Raw genomic sequence first — 19391 nt, forward strand, 5'->3', positions numbered from 1 at the left:
GGCGGAAAATGGGGTCACGGGAAAGCTATCGGCCTGCACAGGGGAGCTCCCGTTCCTTCTCCTTGAGAATATTCATGGTGGCTTAAGAGTTTCTCATGTTGATTTGAGTTCTTCTTTTGATTTTTGTTCCTCTGTCGCTAGACTCTTTCTCGGTGAGCTCTTCGTCACGGAGAGAGCACCTTCCCTGGCTTTGAGAGAGTCCAAAGCAACCCCGTGTTTTGAGGACTTGTGTGCGGAAAACACCTGGATCCCACTCTTCCCGCTGATTGCTGGGAAGTTGGGCTTGGTCGAGGGTTCTGGGCCGGGGAATGACTCCGCCTCAGAGGTTTTTTTTTTGTTTTTTTTTTTTAATTTTTTTTTTTTCCGCCTCAGAGTTTTGAAGCATTGCCCTCCGTGTCTGCTTGACTGCTTCCGTGCTTCTCCAGGGCCTGATCTCTCCCAGGTGATCTCCAGTGGCTGCGGCCGCCGGCCATGCCTTCTCGGTATGCAGGGGAGCAGGGCCTGGACCACGTGCTTGAGATCTTCAGGGCACACTCAGAGCGGTCCCTTCTGGCTTTCATGCCGTGTCCCGAAAGGCCTTTCCATGCCTTCATCCCAGTACCTGCGTGCGACATAAAAGCTGCGTCTGGCGCTTGTGGTCTGCTCGCTAGCTGGGGGAGTTGCCACAGGGCGTCTGTGAGCATCCCAAGGGTACTCGCTCGGAAAACAGCAGGCGTGGGGCCCAGGGCTGCCCAGGGAGGCTGTAGGCTGGGCTGAGTGGTGCCCTGGGGGCCCGGGGGCCAGGTCCCGCAGCTGGCCTGGCTTTGCGTGAACACAGCAGATCCTAGAAGAGGCTGCGCCTCAACCAGTCCAAAGGCAGAGAGAATTGGTGCCTTGACCTTGTCAGCACAGCACTCAGCTAATACCTTGGCCTGGCCGGACAGGAGGCTGGGAGTTGAGACAGCGTCGGGCCGGTTGACGGTTTAGATTCGGACTGGAGCCTAGGAGTGCTCCGGCTCCGCTGGGCCGTGTGGCCTGAGAGCAGTGCGCGCCCGGAGTAGCGGATTGCAGCCAAGGCCTGAGAGAGCGGATCCACTGAGACCGCCTGGGACCCTGAGTTCCGTGGCCTCTGAAGGCACTAACCGGTTTCGGCCTCCAGAAGATACTTGTGCCTGTGACCAAGCTGAGCTGGCTCTGACCTAGTAAACCGAGGCTAAAGCCTTTCCAAAGAAGGCACCTGTATGATGAACTAGGAAATGGGGAGATCTTTGCTTCGCTTTAACCACCTCATTGACAGATGAAGAAACCGGGTCCCCAGGCTCCGCAGGTTGCTGGCGGCAGCACGACCCACATCCGAGCCTCCTGACCCCTTTTTCTCGAAACCGCATGCCATTCGGCGTTGAAAGAGTGAGCATGACAAACCTAGGAGGCGAAATCCTAACGCTCCCAAGGGCCGGAATCGCCGATGGTGGTTTGCAGGTCGGTGTGCAGATTTTGCTCTGTGGGTCCCACCGTGCCCTGGGGGAGCCCGAGAATCTGGAGCCAGCCTACTGACCGGCCTCCCCACGACTTGCCGACCCTCCAAGCTCCCCGCGGTGGCCTCGGGCATTCGCTGCACGTGTTCACGCTCCCTTTTGTGCCACCATCAAATGAGCCAGTTTGTTAAGCCCCTTCTGCCCTCAGTAGGGAGGGCTCGCATCTGCCTACTTCTGCTCAGGACGAGGTGCTTAACACCCAGCGAAGGGTAACACAACCTTCTTTCAAATGACGACTTGAAGTCCGTCCCAGAAAACCTTTTGTAAGAAGAATTCTTGGCACGGGGCTCCCGGGGGGCTCAGCAGTTGAGAGTCTACACCTTGGGCTCAGGGCGTGATTCCGGGGTCCCGGGATCGAGTCCCGCATCAGGCTCCCCGCAGGGAGTCCGCTTCTCCCTCTGCCTGGGTCTCTGCCTCCCTCTCTGGGTGTCTCAGGAATAAATAAATAAGATTAAAAACTGCATTTACCATTCAAGGCAGAAACACTTTCAAATGCGCCTGAATTACACATGGTACCCGTGTTTGCTGAAACAACCCCAAGACCTGTCGAGGCGGCCGTGATCTCTTCCGTGCATCTGCGGGTTGTCACAGCTCAAGGCTTCGGTTGTTACCAGGACGATCTCTAACAGAGCTGCTGACCTCTCTCAAGCTCTCTTGGGTGTTCACAGAAAACATGCATGTGCCCAGCGTTTTAAAAAGCTGATGTTTTCGTGGGTAATAAAAGCCAAACATAGAAGTGAAGACGGAGGCTGTCCTTTGGAGGCATGTTGCAGGCAGTGTCTGGGCCTCGGTGGCTCCCAGCGCATGGACCCCAGATCCAGCTTTGGACACGGGGGAGACGGCCGTGAGCTGGAGGGGGACATGCACGAGCTCCTTGCACACTTACGTTCCTGCACCTCCCGTGCCCGTGTCACGGGCTCTGCTTCGGCAGGGGAACCGCATTTCATCTACACATGCATCTCTGTGGGAATCTGGTTCCTTGGTCTGCCTTTCGAATTTAGCTCCCAAAAACCTTCTTGTAAATTCAGAACAAAAGCTGCATTGATGTCGTGTGTATGACATCAGAAAGTTTTAGTGAGAGACTTTCAACAGTTCATGAGAAAATGGTGTAGTGAGACTTCCAACTTTTTCTTAAAAATGATATCTAAGTAGTTGAAGATATTTAACAACAAAGTTTCATCTTCAGCTCGAGTTTTATTTATTAGGATAGATTTTAAAATAGACTCCAATGGAAATGGAAAATATGATCTAAAAATTGCTTTCTTTTTTTTTTTCATTCACTGGTGGACACTAGTGAACAGTATTATTGAACAACGGGTTTCCTTTATCAAAATGGATCATTTCTATTGAGTTTTTTACTTTTAATATCACAATATAGCTGAAAAGCTGACGCGTTTGTATATTTTTTAAAGATTTATTTTAGGGAGAGAGAGAGAGTGTGCAAGCACTAGTGGGGGCAGGGGGAGACAGAGAGGGAGAGAATGTCAAGCTGACTCCGTGCTGAACACAGACTCTGATGTGGGGCTCCATCCCCGGACCCTGAGCTCATGACCTGGGCTGAAATCAAGAGTCGGATGCTTAAGGGACTCAGCCACGCAGGCGCCCCCGTGTTTGCATATTAATGCCGTGTACGAGGTGCTGTACGTGTGCCAGCTCTCAGCTCCTTGCTGCCCATAAACCTCTGCTGTGTGCAGGGTTACCTGGTGCAGACAGGTGCATGTCCTGAGGCCTGTGGGCCCATGGCTGCCGCGCGCCTATGGCTCAAGAGCATGACTGTTGGCAAAAGAACCATTCTTGGGCTGTAGTCCCTAGATTGTCAATGCCAATCTTCGGCTTCTAGTTAAAACTCCCAGATGCCGGGGCGGCCGGGTGGCTCAGTCAGTTAAGCGTCTGCCTTTGGCTCAGGTCATGACCTCGGGTCCTGGGATCGAGCCTCTCAGTTGGGCTCCCTGCTCAGCAAGGGTCTACTTCTCCTCCCCGCTGCTTGTGCTCTGTCTCAACTACATGAATTCAATCTTTAAAAAACGTTGCAGATGCCTCATAAGAAGCCGGGACTGCTCCTGGGTGTTGGTATGGCTTTCCTCACAAGTGTGTCCGCTGAGGCTTGAGGGAGGTACACATGCTGCCACTCCTCTGGAGATGAGGATGCAGGAGTTGGCCAGGGCACCATCCTCTTTGTCCTCTTTGACCTGAACAAACACATCATCCCAACAGGCCTTTTGTACAGTGGCATTAGGATGGATTACATTCATCGTGTGCCTAATAACTTAATTATGTTAACTGACTTATTAAATAAATATTGAACGAACAACAATGCAAAAAAGTATTGATTGAGCACCGGCTATGACCAGGTGGTGATCTAGTGCTGGAGCATCACCAGCGAGCCGGAGAGAGTGAGCCCTTCCCTCACGTAACCTGCAGTTTGGTGTCGGGAAGTGCAGGCTGTAAACAAAGGCACCAGCGGATCAGTACACAGGTAGAAAGCGAGATGAGAACCACGAAGAGAAAAGACAACCTGGAAGAGCCTCAGAGTGGACTCTGATTGCAGGCCGCCAAGGAGATGACGTTTCAGCCCCATATTGACTGTGACCACCTCCGCAGGGTGATACCTTGATTCATTCTTGTGCTTTGCCAGGCTTCTGGAAGCAAACACCTTTTGCTAAAGGACGTGTGTTCTCCTTGATGAGCACAGCCAGGCCCTTGTGGGTGTGGCAGGTTGGAGGTTCTGATGTAGCTGACTGCACGGTTGGGGTTGTTTCTAGAAGATGGGTTATTTTATTTTATTTTTTTTTAAGATTTTATTTATTCAATCATGAGACACAGAGAGAGGTAGAGACACAGGAGGAGGGAGAAGCAGGCTCCATGCAGGGAGCCCGACGTGGGACTTAATCCCAGGACTCCAGGATCACGCCCTGGGCCGAAGGCAGACGCTCAACCCCTGGGCCCCCCAGGGATCCCTAGAAGATGGGCTATTGACCAACCAACAGAGGGCATCTCCGCCATTTGTGGGCCTGGGTTACCTGCCATCCAGGGGTCATCTGATTGAAATGCAAGCTCATGACTGAGATGTCGACCATATTCCCCAGGCTCACGGTGCTTGCTGACTCTGTGGTCGAACGAGGTGTTTCCTGTCATTGCTCATGTGTAACGCCAGATGCTATAAACACCGACGCTGCATCGCTCATTGGGGGAGCCTCATGAGAGACTGTCCCCTCTCCCTATTACACATTATTCTGTTCTCCTCCCCTGCGTTGTTTTTCATGGCTACCGTCTGTCTTGTTTGGAGAGTTAATAGGGCCCTGGGAATCTCAGGTGGAATTATCAGGAGAGACTTCTGTTTTCCATTAGAGCTTGGTGAGGGCTGCGCTAAGGGTTTGCCTCCCTTGTTTAATTAGAGAAGGTTGTTAAGGTTGTTTCCACCTCCGTGTACCGCCCAGTGTACACAGAGTGGGGAAAGGGAGTGGGCAGGCCTGTAAAGGTAGCACCTTCTAGGTCACTGGTGTGAGGTTGTAAACCGAGTGTGTTGGGGAGGTGGCTCCTGTAATACCACCCATCACTGTTTCTCTTGTCCTTCCTCTTTTATGGCTTCCTTTTGGCAAAGAGTGAAAAGCATTAAAAACAAACAGACGTACCCAGAGACTCACTTTTAATTAGTTGGGATGGTTCAGTTCATTATCGTAGCATGTGGGCTCCCAAAGTGAGCTTGGGGGGTCGTCTGTGATGTTCACTTACTTTACTTACTCACTTGCTGTGTCTTATTGATGGACTCTTTCTGCATTGAGACCTCACCGTGTAGGTCTTCTCTTACTGGGGTAAGAAGAGGGTGCCCTAAGGATGAGGTATTAAGTTCTTACAGTAGGTGATTAGGGTCTGATCAAGGTGCATTCACCCAAAAAGGGATTGGTTGGAACCAGGGAGGGCTTCCCGTGAGGAAGGGGAGGAGAGGGTGCAGGGTAACGATGGGCTGGAGAACGGGGCCAACCCACAGAACAGAACCGAGGCTGGGTGGGTGCCACACGGAGGCATGCAGCTCAAGTCCAGCTATTTGCACCCTTGAGTTTTTGGAGCAAAGGGGATGGAGAAACAAACGGGTCATTTGCAGCTGTGGTAATGTCCTCGGTCTTAGAACTGCTGCAGAATGGCTGGGTTCCTCTTGGGGTGTGGATGGGTGCAGGTACATTGGGGTGGGCTCTTGAGCAGAACGTGGACGTCAGCTGTTGAGTGGTTGACCACGACTGAATGGGCATTTTTTAAAAGTGTAGGTATATATGTGTGTATGTATGTGATCTCTACACCCAACATGGAGTTCGAGCTCAGGATCGAGAGTCCTGTTCTTCCAGCTGAGCCCGCCAGGGCCCCCTGAATGGGCATTTAAAGGGCAGGAGCCAAAATGACAGTTATTCTTTCAGATCTACTCTCTAGAACATTCTGGAGCTTTAGATCAGTTGGTTAAAGTGAGATGCCGAGGGACTATGAATGGCATGTAAGTAGAACGTTTGAATAGGAGTCAGTAAGACCCAGGTCTTTCACTTACAGGCTGCGTGGTTTTAAACACGTTGCTCCAGCTCCTCTATTTGTGAAGATCTTGTCATATGTCTCACTTCATCGGGTTGTTTCGGAACATTAAATGATCCGGGGAAGTGAAAATATCCAGCACGTGGTAGGTTCTCATGACACATCTCATCTCACCCAGTAGTGTGTGTCCCACTCACTTAGAGCCTTCTTCTAGAAGCAGCTTCAGCACCTGCTCAATGCCTGTATACGATACATGCATTTATTTATTTATTTATGAAGAAGCCCCAAACTTCACCTTGATGTTTGGGTCAATTACGTGCACAGCCTCTAGGTTTAGAGTGTATGGATTCGGAGAGTGTTGGAATGGATAACACCTTGAGAGATCTTCCCTTCTTCCCTCTTAACCCTCCTGTGCTACACTGCAGTGTGTGATTTTGGTCAGCTCTCCCCCTTCTTCTCGTAGCTCCTTTCTGTGGCTGAATCTGGTAGTCCGTGCTTAGCCTGTGGCAACCTAGCTGGAGTGGCCTGCAGAAGTTGGCTCACCCACCCTCCTTGAGAGTCTGCTTCTGCTGAGCTGCACTGGGCACCTGGGTAGGTGCAAGGCCCTCTGGATTGGCAGGTACATACACCAGGTAGAGCTAAGGAACCCGTTGCATGCCCTCCCCCCACCCCCCACGGTGCACCCTGTTGGATTTGCTCCTGGCTTTTTTCATAATTCCAAAGCAGGAGGAGAGAGAGCAGGCCTGATTTCACTTTGCCTTGAGCTCACATGAATTTGGTTCCACTCCAGCCGTACCCTTGGCCTCTCCCGTTCTCTGGGCTCAAGAACACAAACTCCCTGCTGCTCCACACTGCTGCCCTTGTGTTTCATCACCGTGCCTTGCTGACCTGTGCACATTCCTGGAATTCATTGGATTATCACCACCCTTTTCTACTAGAGACAGCCTGTCTCCCTCCTCCACTGCAGGATGCTCTTTCCAATGGCTATGAACCAATGTTGCCCTGCCTATGGGTGCCTTCCAAAATGTCTCATCTCCCTGTAGAAAGTCTCTCATCTCTTTATTTTCTTTCTTTGTTTTTCTCTTCTTTCTTGCTTCTAATTCACTTTTTTGGTCATCACAACTAAAGAAATACCTTCCTAGAAGAAAAAGTCTTCTGAGTTTTATTCAGTCTTCAATTTGTAATTAATAATCGTGACTTACCTTACTTCACCTTCAAAGAGGGTGATTACCCTCTTTCTTTCCAAATTATTTAAAACTATATATTTTATTGACTTTTAAGAAAATGTATCTCCCTCTCCCCAACCTACAGGCGTGTTTAAACAGATCTGAAATTAGGATGTATTTTCATCTTGCAATTCAGAGAGTCAGGGTTATTTGGTAGATTTTTAAAATCTGCCTAACAGTGCATAATTTAATTTCACAAAGCATCTTCAGACAGTGTTTACATGATCTGTACAAAAGGCCAGGAAAAATGAAAGCCAACTTTGGTTGAGATTCAGAATTTTGTAATTTAGGGAAGATGGCTACCGGTATGCCTAACTCTTGAGAAGATATAGGACTATCTTCCAGCAAAGTGTGATAATGTTCTGAACTTTGAATAAAAATGTTGGATAGGTCATTGTGATTGATTGATTGATTGATTGTGAGACCCTCCTTTTATGATTTGAGCTACGGTAATATTACATAAAGGCAACCATACATAGAGGACTCTGTCTAGGCAAAGTCTATGATTATATATATTTCAGTAAAGGAAAACAGAACCTGCTTTTTGGGTCTCTAGCTTGAAAGAGTTATAAAGCAAATACTACAGATTAATTCCCACCTCATAACTATGGAGGGTCTAGTGTTTTTTTCCATGGATTCCTTTCCCTGAAGACAAAAAATTGTATTTTTGCTGTTAACATTATTTCATAAGGCAAAGTGGGTTATTCTGTACACAGAAGTGGGGGTTAGAGTTTCACATGTGGGACACACTAAATATTATTCTTTATGTTCATAAACCAGAGAATTTTTTAAAAGCTTTATTTATTTATTTGAGGGGCCGCCGAGCAAGAGAGGGAGAGAGACTCTCTAGCAGACTCTCTGCTGAGCACGGAGCTTGACGTGGGGCTCAGTGTCATGACCCCAAGATCAGACCTGAGCTCAAACCAAGAGTCAGACAGTTAACCAGCTATGCTACCCAGGTGCTCCCATAACCAGAGTTTTTTATTTGTCTTGTGAGTTATCCTTTTATTTGCTTTATGACAAATTTAGCCTCTTGAGCCATTTAATTTGACCTTGAACACTCATCATGAAGAAATGGAAAATTTAGCTTTTTGTCTTGTCCAATGGATACACAACTAGCAAAAAAAAATTTGTAGAGATTTGTAATGAGCCGCTGAGCAGAGTCCACAGAACATGGCTCTGGCACCTTCGCGTCCTTCGGCATCATGTCATCCACAGAGCCCCGTGCCAGCCTGGCCACTGTGCTGTAGACTTCCTCCATCGCTAAGGCTGAGGGGGAACCTCCTGGGCCCTGTGTGCAGACCGGATGCTCGCAGATCCATCCAGGGACGAGGAAGAGCGGTGGCCCTGAATGACCTGTGCGCAGGAAGCTAGAATGGTGGGTGACCCGAGAGTACTTTTGCGCCCAGCCTGTCCTTCTCCTTTGTGGGCATCTCCCTGGAGTACACGACTGTCACGTGACGATGAGCACGAGTGGAGGCTAACTGGCCAGTAGTCAAAGCCCATAATTTGATAGGAACTTTTCTATTTAAAATGGTGGACAAAAAAAATAAAATAAAAATAAAATGGTGGACATATTTTAGAGATTCTACAGCCTCTACTGTTTCCTTTTTTAACCATTAGACACTTACAATCTTTTAGGCTTTCTCTGGATCTCTGCCTGTTTTCCTTACACTCTCCTTCATCTCTGAACATATGGATTGAGTCTTATTTCTTAGCTGACCCAGATAGCAGAGTGGAGACTAGTCCTAGGAGCAGAACTAGCACCAGATTAAAATTTAAAATGATGTTGCTGAGTCAGAGGGTATAGAAAAAAATGAGAAAATACTAAGGAAAAAAGCAAATAGACAAATGTAGCCAACCGAAAAGTGAATCAGAAATGATGCTCTACGAGTGTAGCTAGCAATCATCCGTGGGCTGTAATAATCATAAGCTAAACATGAGTCATCTGGGCAGTGTGGTATTTTTTAAAGCAGTCATCACATTGAGATGTAGAAATTGGACACAGTTTGCTAAAGCAAAAGTGCACGTAGTGATTTGGAGCTCTGCTTTTCCAAAGCAGCTAAACCATATAGTATGTCTTCATAGAACAAATGGGGTATTATTATACAAATACAACTTATATATCTATAAGATGTATGCATTTATTTTGATATAAATTTTATAAATATATTTATAAAATTTGTATATAAACATATACACAAATACATATTTATAACGTGTATATAATACATACGTGTTCTATTCCATGACAGTGGAATTGTCATTTGCAGTGTTTACCTTTCGTGATAGGTCTATGTATATTATAGTTGTCATATATGATATTTACTTGCCTTGCTTTACGAAATCTGGAATATCCTTTATCAGAAATTATATCCAATGTCAGCAAAAAGAAGTACCTGTGTCAGACATCATATTTTAATTTTAAAAAGATGTAATTTTTTTTCCTGTTGATGAGGTATAGAAAAGCCCATCCATCTGCAGAAGGATGTTTCTGATAGCCAGAGACTCCGGGATTAGTGGTGCCTTCTCCTTTCTGGATCCACTGATGTCAGCATAGGTTCCCAGGCTAATTTGGATACAGGCAAGGGTTAGTGGCCTTTTTTATTGAAGTAAAAGTTATTTTTAGGAGAAAAGAGCCTTAATCGTTCAGCTGTGGGGATGCCCCTCCGAGGCACAGTGAGGCAGAGCTGGTTAAATGGGCGAGTGGCCTGTACAGTCACCAGAGCCTGGTGTTCAGAAGGCCCCATGGTTGGGGATTACTGCTCCGCGGTTGCTGCCTTGCGGTTCTCTATACTTTCATCTTTGGAGTTCTGTTTTGTAGGTGAAGTCTGATGGGACAGTGAGCAAGCTCTGGGGGTGTGGAGCTTCACCTCGCCTTGAGGGGTTCTTGCTGTCCCCTTGCGCCACTTGTCAGCCATCCTGCCCAGCTGCCCTCCCCCTCCCAGCTGCTCTGCATGACCTCCCTGCAGTGGGCAGGTTGTATCAAGAGGTAGAGGCTTGTGTTCCAGTGTGGCCATCTGCCCCTCACAGCAAGGCCTGGGCACAAGGGTGAGGAGGGTCCTCATCAGGCATGTGCCCCTCAGCCTCGAGATAAGGTGTTCGCTGCCCTTGCCCCAGCTGGTGATGCCAGAGTGCATTCAGGGCTGATGGGTCATGGGCATTGTACCCACTCTGGATCCAGGTCCCAATATGCCCTGGAGTGGGGGTTGAAACATCTTGGGGACCCATTAGTCATGGGTGGGGGTTACAGACTGGTGGGAACGGGGTATTGACTTCTCCACCTCCAGCATTTTCACCTTGCAGTGGACCTGGAAAATCATGTGTGCCCTGAGTGAGGGTGATGTGCATCCACAGACCTCCCTCTTCGAAGTCTGTACTTGATCACTCTGCATCTCATGATTTCTTGGGCATCCTGCATTTTGACCACAACCCATCTCTTAATTACTATTCGACAACATTCAGGAATCGTCTGATCACCCATGTGTGGCCATCTTTCCTTTAAAATTCCACCATGGGGGGATCCCTGGGTGGCGCAGCGGTTTGGTGCCTGCCTTTGGCCCAGGGCGCGATCCTGGAGACCCGGGATCGAATCCCACGTTGGGCTCCCGGTGCATGGAGCCTGCTTCTCCCTCTCCCTCTGCCTGTGTCTCTGCCTCTCTCTCTCTCTCTGTGTGACTGTCATAAATAAATAAAAAAATAAAATAAAATAAAATAAAATAAAATAAAATAAAATAAAATAAAATAAAATAAAATTCCACTATGGGTGACATGGTCACCACTTGTGAATTCTGAGTGGGCAGATGAGCAGAGTGCTTGCTCACTCAGCGCTTGCTCACTGGGAAAATCCCTGGCCCTGGCGCTCAGATCAGGACGAGCCCCATGATCCTCTTTGGCAGGTTCTGATGGTGTTTAGTTGTGCAGCTGAGAAGTGCTTCATACCTCAAAGTCATTGTCAGCATCAGTCAAGCAGATCAATACTTACAAACACTTAGACTTCAGGAATGCATTAGGTTTCAGCAACACGTTTAAGGAAATCTATTATTATGCCTTTGTGGATAAGATGGAGTGATATGGACAAGACTGTAGGGGTGGACAGTCTATCATATTCATAAGTGCTGATGAATAAATCTAAGTCACTCTGGAAGCAGTTGCTAATGGAGAGTGACAGGACACCCGCACTGATTGATAACTTTGATCAGGAGTGTGGATGAGGACCGATGACCTGCAGATAGCAAGTGTGTGGGTGCTATGAAGGTGGACAAGAGAACAAATGGGATTGATGACACCATTAAGGTCTGTGGGTTTGATTGATGGGCTCTGTCAAACAGGAACAAATTCAATAGGACATACTTAGATTCAAAAGTTGCATCTGAAAAATAGGATCCATGGAGGTTTTTAACTGCCTATTAATCCAGGATAAGCTGGGATGCTGATGGACCTGTTTAAAAAAAAAAAAAAAAAAAAGAGGCTGTCCCCAAGATTTGAAAACTTGTGACGACACAAAATCCTTCACACAATAGCTATTTTATTCATAATCGCTCCAAATAGGAAGCAACCAAGTTGTCCTTCAGTAGTGAGTGAATTAGCAGCGGTCCATCATATAAGAGAATGTTATTCAGTGTAAGAAATGAGCTGGGGCTCCTGGGGGGCTCCGTCGATGAAGCGTCTGCCTTGGGCTCAGGTCCTGATCTCGGGGTCCTGGGATGGAGCCCTGCATGGGGTGCCCTGCTCAGCGGGGAGCCTGCTTCTTCTCCCTCTGCCTCTGCCCCCAACTTGTGCACACACTCTCTCTTGGTCTCTCTCAAATAAATACATAAAATCCTTAAAAAGTTCGTACCAGAGGACTCAGGATCCTGCCTGAATCGGCACCCACCAGCCAAGATGGGACCCTCGATGATCAGTAGGAATCACACTCCGTGCACCGAAGCACGTCATGTGTTCGTAGCGACAGTAAGGGAAGGAATGAAGAAAACCCATGGAGTTACCCTTGGAGGAGCCTAAGGAGCTGCCTCATTACCTTGACAGCTGGTAGATAAAGAATCAAGGATTAATCCTGGGTCTCTTGTGACCTCCATCTCTCAGGGCACCTTCGTCCATAGGGGAAATTTCTCTCTGTGGGTCTTTGAAGGCCTCCCCTCTGTATAGATCTGATGCAGCAAGAGTGAGGGGTGCTCACTCTTGGGTATCTCCCCAGGGTCATCCTCGTCAGTGGCTGCCGATATCACAGAAGCATGGACACTGGACACCCAGACAGCACGTGTCTCCTGGTGGAAGCGCACACCACCAACCTATGACGTAGATTCAACTTTGAACCTAAAGCCGGTCACGGCTCTAGATCCAACTACCAGCTTATATAGTCTGCCCAAGGCATGGAGGAAACTGTTAAACTAAGCCACAGGGTTCAGTGAATGATTCTGAGACTCTGGAAGATTTTACTGGACAGATGAGTCTGTTTCTTCCACAAAGAATTTCAAGCGAGAGAGGGTGGGGGGGAGACAGAGAGAGAGAGAGAGTGATGACCGGAGATGGCTGGAGACCTGTATATTATAGGAAACTCAAAACTTGCATCATTAATTTCAATGTATGACTTTTCCCAATATTGTTTCAGTCTTTGTGCATATATACACACGTGTGTGCAAAAGGTGGTTGGGTGAATGTGCACGCTCATGGGATTTAATGTCTAGTGACACTAAAGAATTAGAATAAATTTTAAAGGGGAGATTGTGTTTTTATTGTTAGGTTAAATAGTCCTTTTGGGGAAGATATGTGGCATTATCTGAAAATAAAATTATCTGGTGTTTGGGATTTGCTTCAAATAAATGGGATGGTTGGTGGGGTTGGGAAGGAGAACTTGGTAGGAACATAGAATAGGGGCATGGATGCAAAATTGTTGAGGCTTCTATATTATATTTTGGTCTCTCTTTTTATATGTGTTTGAAATCTACCAAAGTAGTTCTTCAGAAATAACTGTAACAACCCAAGCTCCCCTGAATATTAGGCAATTCCTGGAAAATGAAGAAATTAAACTCATGTGTTCCTAAGATTTTGATTTCAAATCACAAGTCTGCACAGCCACAGACTGTTTAAATTTGGAACCGTGAGATGAATCATCTTAAACAGTATAAATAACTAAAATACCAAACATGCATAGGTTTTTTTTTTTTTTTTTAAATACGAATGAGTAATATTAGGGATTCGTTTTGCAAACATTTCTGCACTTAAGTCTTGGGGTTGAGGATGCTAACCTGCGAGGCGGTAATCGTGGAATCTGTACAATCTCAGCATTCCCTTCCTAAGCAGTTGTCGGGATTGCCTTTGCATCAGCCTGAGGATTCTGGTGTGTAAATGAAGTTTATTGGAAGGTGACCTTCCCTGCTTTTATATAATATCTATGCTGCTTTCACAGAGTGACAGAGTTGACAGTTGCCACAGACTATATGACCCATGAAGCTGAAAATGTGTTCTGTCTAGGCCTTTGGGGAAAATGTGCTGACCTGGTTGCAAAATATTATTCCTTTCTCATTCACCTTAACTTGTTTGGCAATAGACCTAGGATTTTCCTTTCTTCCAGGTGGTTACAGATGATCACAGCATCATTTATTAAACAGTCCATCCTTTATGGTTGAGGGTTCTTCATGAACAATGAGACCCTTAGCCACAGTGCCCACTGGACCCTTGCCCAGCACCCCTAAGTGGAATTGCTGTTGCAGTGCCCTCCAGGTGAAGTCTCTCAGGAGCCAGGGCTGAGGGTTACAGCCCTGTCATTACCTGATGTTTCTATTCCTGGAAGATCATAACTTCTAAGAGTAATTAATGACCTCCACTGCTTGGGTTGGTTTTCTTTCTTTATTTTTAAAAAGACATTTAACTGGTTTTCTGGCCAAGGGAAGACCTTTAAACTCGAGGGAACCTTCCTAGGGCTTTGCCTGACTCTGCAAAGCAGGTGATTCTAACAAAACATCCTAATTTAACATCTGTGTAGATTTTCTCTGATGTGGTGAATGAAACTGTGAGTTACAACTCATTTATGAGCTTTGAATCACCTTAGAAATACAGTCTTCATTTAAAAATATGATAGAATTGAATGGAAAATAGCAGAAGGCATTACAAATTATAAGGATGAGTATTATTTGGGGGTGCCTGCTGGCTCAGTCGGTAGAGGGTGCAACTCTTGATTTCAGGGTTGTGTGTTCAAGCCCCACGCTGGGTATAGAGATTACTTTTAAAAATCTTTAAAAAAGGAAAAATTCAGGTGCTTGGGTGGCTCGATTTGTAAAGCATCTGACTCTTGATTTAGGCTCAGGTCATGCTCTCAGGATTGTGAGATCAAGCCCTGCATCAGGCTCTACGCTGAGCACAGAGTCAGCTTGAGATTTGCTCTCTCCCTCTCCCTGTGATCCTGTTTTTTTTTTCTCTCTCTCTCTAAAAAAAAAAGGATAAATTTATTTTTTGAAACTTTGGTTCCATTTGTATGCATTTAGATGTACATGAATTTCTTACTGTGGGTCACCATCAAAAATTTTGATAACTGCCATGGCAGTATCAGGTGGGGAAAACTGAGAGAGCTTGGCACACGGACGTGGCGAGCAGTGATCATGAGCTGATAGGAGGAAGTAAGGAAGAAGAAAACAAATACCCCAAACCAGCCTTGGTTAATACAAACATATATGAGCTCCAAAAATAGAGCCAGAAGCTCCAAAAATAGAGCCAGCTACTCTTCTCAGAGTAGAAGGACAAATCATTATTGCTAAAAAATATAGATGTTGGCCTTATGGATTTTCTTATATGTCTGCCCCTTCCCTCTGTGCTGCTTGTTCACTATTTCCTTCTGGTAGAACAGTGGCTGGCCCAATGTAGGCACTTTCCAAATAAGTGTTTGTCGAATACAAATACTAGTAGTTAGAACACCTATTTCAGAGGATCAGGGCGGGGGCCAGCGCGGGGAGGAGCCTGGGGCCTGGGAATTTATATTTTAACAATCTTTCCAGACAGCAGCCTGGGGCTGTGGCAGATCAGTATTTAAGAATCACTGACTCATTTTACCTGGTTATTTTCCTGGCCCAGGTCACACACACAGTTAACATTATAATCAGAACTGGAGCCCGGTTGCCCACCTTCTGCTGGGGAGCTTTTCCCATAAAATCACCAGCAGCATCTCACGCCCTCCATGTCTCATCAAACACATTGCACGACCTTCTAATGTACGCCCCGAACACCATGCTTCCTCATCGTCCCCCTCATCCTGTCAGTTGCCCTCAGGCATTTTCCTAAATCACCCATCATTCCATTTTCCTGCCCTATACCTTTGGGTTTCTATTTAGTGCCGGTAACATTGAGACGAGATGCTGTGGCACATCATTCAGGGCCTCCCACAGTGTGCCCCCAGCCTGTCCCCTCAATATCTTCTCTCTCGGCAGTCTGCCAAATCTCTGCTTTATCCAGATCCTTCCGCGGGGACGCCCCGGACCACGCAGCATGCCCCAGGCACACCTGCCCCTTCCCTGACTCTGACCGTCTGTACGCGTTGTATCCTCCAACTGGAACATGGAACAGTCTCTGTTTTCCTCTGAATTACATCCATCCTGCCAGACCAAGTGCAGGGGCCATTCTGTAAAGTCTTCCCTCATGAGTGAGCTAATCACTCCTCCTCCTTTACCTCTCTTTGTTCTTTGCTCACGTTTGATTGTTAGAGTCCCTCAGACTCATTGTCTTGGATTTTGCTAGCTTGGCCTGCTTGGTCTGTGATGAGGAAGCAAGTTCCTGGAAGACAGGATTCTTTCTTTACAGTATATGTTCTCCTCTGTAAAGCCTACAGTACCTTTCAACTAGTATTAAATGACATATATGTTAATTTTTCGATGATTAGGACTGCATCAGGATTAATCTTAACTGGTAGTTTGGCCAATTAACCTCTATAGAATAGGCTTCATCCTCTACACGAAGCCTCAGAGCTCCTTGTAACCTGTTTGCCATTTTCTTCCTTTATAAGCCCGATCATAAGACGGTACTGCAGTGTCCGCGCGCTGTTCATGATGAAGAATTCCGTGTTTTTCTCTGGAGAGGAAGGGGCCAGATAGACCAAGGGGTAGTGATAGCAAAGGGGGGGGGGCCTAGCACCTTGGATCTTTGCTTGCTATTTTCAAGAGAATGAAGGGAGAGGATAGTAGTTAAATAAGTGAATGTGGCGCGAGAGCAGAAGGCCGAGGGCAGGGAGGAAAGGGCATCTGCAGTAGCTACTCCGCATGTCGGGAGACCCCGCGGCGCTCCCCTTCTAGCACCTCATAATTCGGTTGCAGGTCACTTCCATTCTCCATCTGTTAGCAGAGCGATATTTGGGGCACACCCGACATAGCAAATCCTCTGCCCAGATCAGAGGTTACAGCGGAAAGCCTAGCACAAAAGCGTACACGGCTCGAGCGCTTTTATTTTGCTGACTTCGATGCCGATGAAAATAACTTCGATGTGGTCTCAGTGGGGTGATGCTGAAAACTGAAATTTGGATTGTTTCCATGGTGAAGACTAAACCTGTTTTTTTTTTTTACTTCATTTGAGAGAGAGCTTGCATGAGAGAGACTGTGAGAGCAGGGGAGGGGCAGCGGGCGAGGCAGGGAGGTGAGCAGGGAGCCCGATGTGGTGCCACCCCAGGACCCGGGATCACGACCTGAGCCGAAGGCTCAACCAGCTGAGCCACCCAGGCGCCCCGAGACTAAACCTAATTTTTAAAAAAAAGGATAAAAATTCTAAAATTGATATAATGATTTGTCTGTTTTTGCTGTTGCAGGTTCCTCGCGCTGACTCCGTGGAGAGTGTACCACCTGATTTCTGTCATGATACTTGGGCGTGTTATTATGCAAATAATAAAGGATATGGTTTTGTCTAGAGCTAGAGGTAAGAAAACTGAGAATTCATTTTTATGCTAAATAATTTTCTAGGCCGTGAATGTCTGATTTTCGCGTAGGCATATTAACCAAGTAGTTTTAAAAGGGAACAAAATAACAGATCATGTAGACGTTGACTTTGGTGTTATGTTGATTGAATATTTATTTGGTAAATATTTATTTAATACGTATTATTTACTCACCTGATGTTGTCCCAAGTCATAGCTAGTGCTCCTGGGTGAAAGGTCTGTGGGGGCTGGTTTCGCTCGGGCTCTAAGCACCACGTAAATATCATTTTGATACTCGAGTAGGCTGCAGCAAGGCTGACAGTGAAATCTTTATTACGCCCCGCATGGTGACACTTGGACCGCTGGAAGATGGACTCATTTATGTAAAAATTTTCTCTGCCCCTGTGAAGAAAAAAATTATTCAGGGCTTAAAAACAAGTAATAGTTGGGCGCCTGGCTGGCTCCGTCAGTAGAACATATGACTCTTGATCTCGGGGTTATGAGTTCCAGCCCCACGTTGGAGGTGGAGATTACTTAAGAACAAAACCAGAAGACAAGGAATAGTCAAGTAAATATTAACAAACAAGTTCATAATGATGAAAAACGAGCTGACTGTAAACATCGTTTAGAAGTGAGAAGTTCGAATTACTTTTGAAATTTGCTTAAGGTGTTTCCTGAGTGATTCGTCTATATCACGAATGTGAGTCCAGCTTTCCTGTCCTTGGAGAGGCCCCTCCTCACAAGGTTTGAGTAGTTTCCGTGAATGGGCGAAACACCTTCCTCGGAATAACTGAGTCCTGGATACTAAGTGTGATAAGACTGATTGGATCAAAAAAGTGAACAGGAGGAGGTTATAGTGAGACATTTGAGTCCCTGAGTGATTTATTTATTCTCTGCCCAGTGGGGAACCTGCTTCTCCCTCTCCCTCTGCCTGCTGCTGCTCCTGCTTGTGCTTGCTCACTCTTGCTCGCTCTCTATCAAAGAATAAATGGGTAAAAAAAAAAAAAAAAAAAAAAAGGTTTAAAACAAAAGAGATGATTAACTGCCTGAGCCACCCAGGTGCTCCTCCAGGCCCCTAACTTTTAGCCCCTCTCAGGCACCTGCCCCAGGACTTTCTGTTCACCACAGATGAAGGGAGGCCGCCTGGAGGTGGAGCACCTCACTCTGGGGTTTTGCAGGGGGTCGGTCAGATAAGGCACAGCTACGCCCTGTTTTGCCCTGATCCGTAATGGGTAGACGACAGCGCATTTTCCTCCACTGGACTTTTACCCCCTAAAACCTCCCTCAGGGGAATCTTAGAAGAAATCACTGCTTAAAATTTAATCAGCAGCCATTTTAGGTGAGCAACTCAGGAGTTTCAAATTTTTTAAAGGATTTATTTATTTTTTTATTCATGAGAGACACACACAGAGAGGCAGAGACACAGGCAGGGGGAGAAGCAGGCTCCCCACGGGGAGCCCGATGCAGGACTCGATCTCGGAGCCCCGGGACCATGCCCTGACGCTCCACTGCTGAGCCACCCAGACGTCCCAACTCAGTAGTTTCAGCGTTGAATCAAATTTGGTCCCGTCTGGGCACAAGTGACAAGGAGCGGACAAGCAGGGACAGAGCTGGAAGGCTTGCGACTGTTCACTTTCTCACTCTCGGCCCCTGGCGCAGAGGCCCTTCTCAGCCGTGGCTCATTGGCTTCATGTTCTTGCAGATACGGGACTTGCATGTTCCCAAGGTGGGGCCACCTCGTGACAAAGGGTCAGGCCTTAAAAAAAAAAAAAGGGTCAGGTCTTTACAAAGCTAGGCTGGTAGGGCTGGGGAATGTGGGCCAGGGTCGGCTCAGGATCCCGCAGTCCCAGCTTTGGGCTTCACCCGAGGCTCAGGTGGCCCGTGACAGTTCGTGGTAGTGGCTGGAGGGGAGACAACAAACACACGGGGATGGGGAAGGAAAGCACCAGGAGGGGGCAAGAGCTGGCTGGCTCCTTCCCAGCCTGATTTAGGGGAAGGAGGTGGTGCCTCTGCACCAACAGGTGGACCCCGCCTTCACCCCTTGGTCGGGGAGGGAGAAAGCGGAGGGCTGTTGCTTCAGCCCCGCTGAGTCTCCAGGGAAAGGGGAAGGCCGGGGTTCCGATGTCCTGAGTCCTGGGACGGGGGAGGGTGGGCTGGCTCGGGTGCAGGGCGGCTGGGAAAACTGGCAAAAAATCTGGAAAAACTGATCTCAAGGGTCTGGCCGTTGAGCCCACTCGCTGCACGTCG

General features: G+C 47.2%; 1 protein-coding gene across 2 annotated transcripts in view; it reads left to right on the forward strand.

Moving 5' to 3' along the window:
- Nucleotides 1–19391, forward strand: part of RETREG1 (reticulophagy regulator 1) — a 122406-nt gene that overhangs the window by 12925 nt on the left and 90090 nt on the right. Inside the window, exons 1-2 of one of the 2 annotated variants that reach the window (XM_077896397.1) lie at nt 5972–5997; nt 17040–17146. In XM_077896397.1, the coding sequence (XP_077752523.1) occupies nt 5987–5997; nt 17040–17146 (118 nt within the window). In that variant the 5' untranslated portion in view covers nt 5972–5986. Of the gene's footprint in view, nt 1–5971; nt 5998–17039; nt 17147–19391 lie in introns of those variants that run through there. The other variant, XM_077896396.1, reaches the window with a different exon arrangement.

This window comes from Canis aureus, chromosome 4 (genome assembly GCF_053574225.1).
Source record: "Canis aureus isolate CA01 chromosome 4, VMU_Caureus_v.1.0, whole genome shotgun sequence".
NCBI lineage: Eukaryota > Metazoa > Chordata > Mammalia > Carnivora > Canidae > Canis > Canis aureus.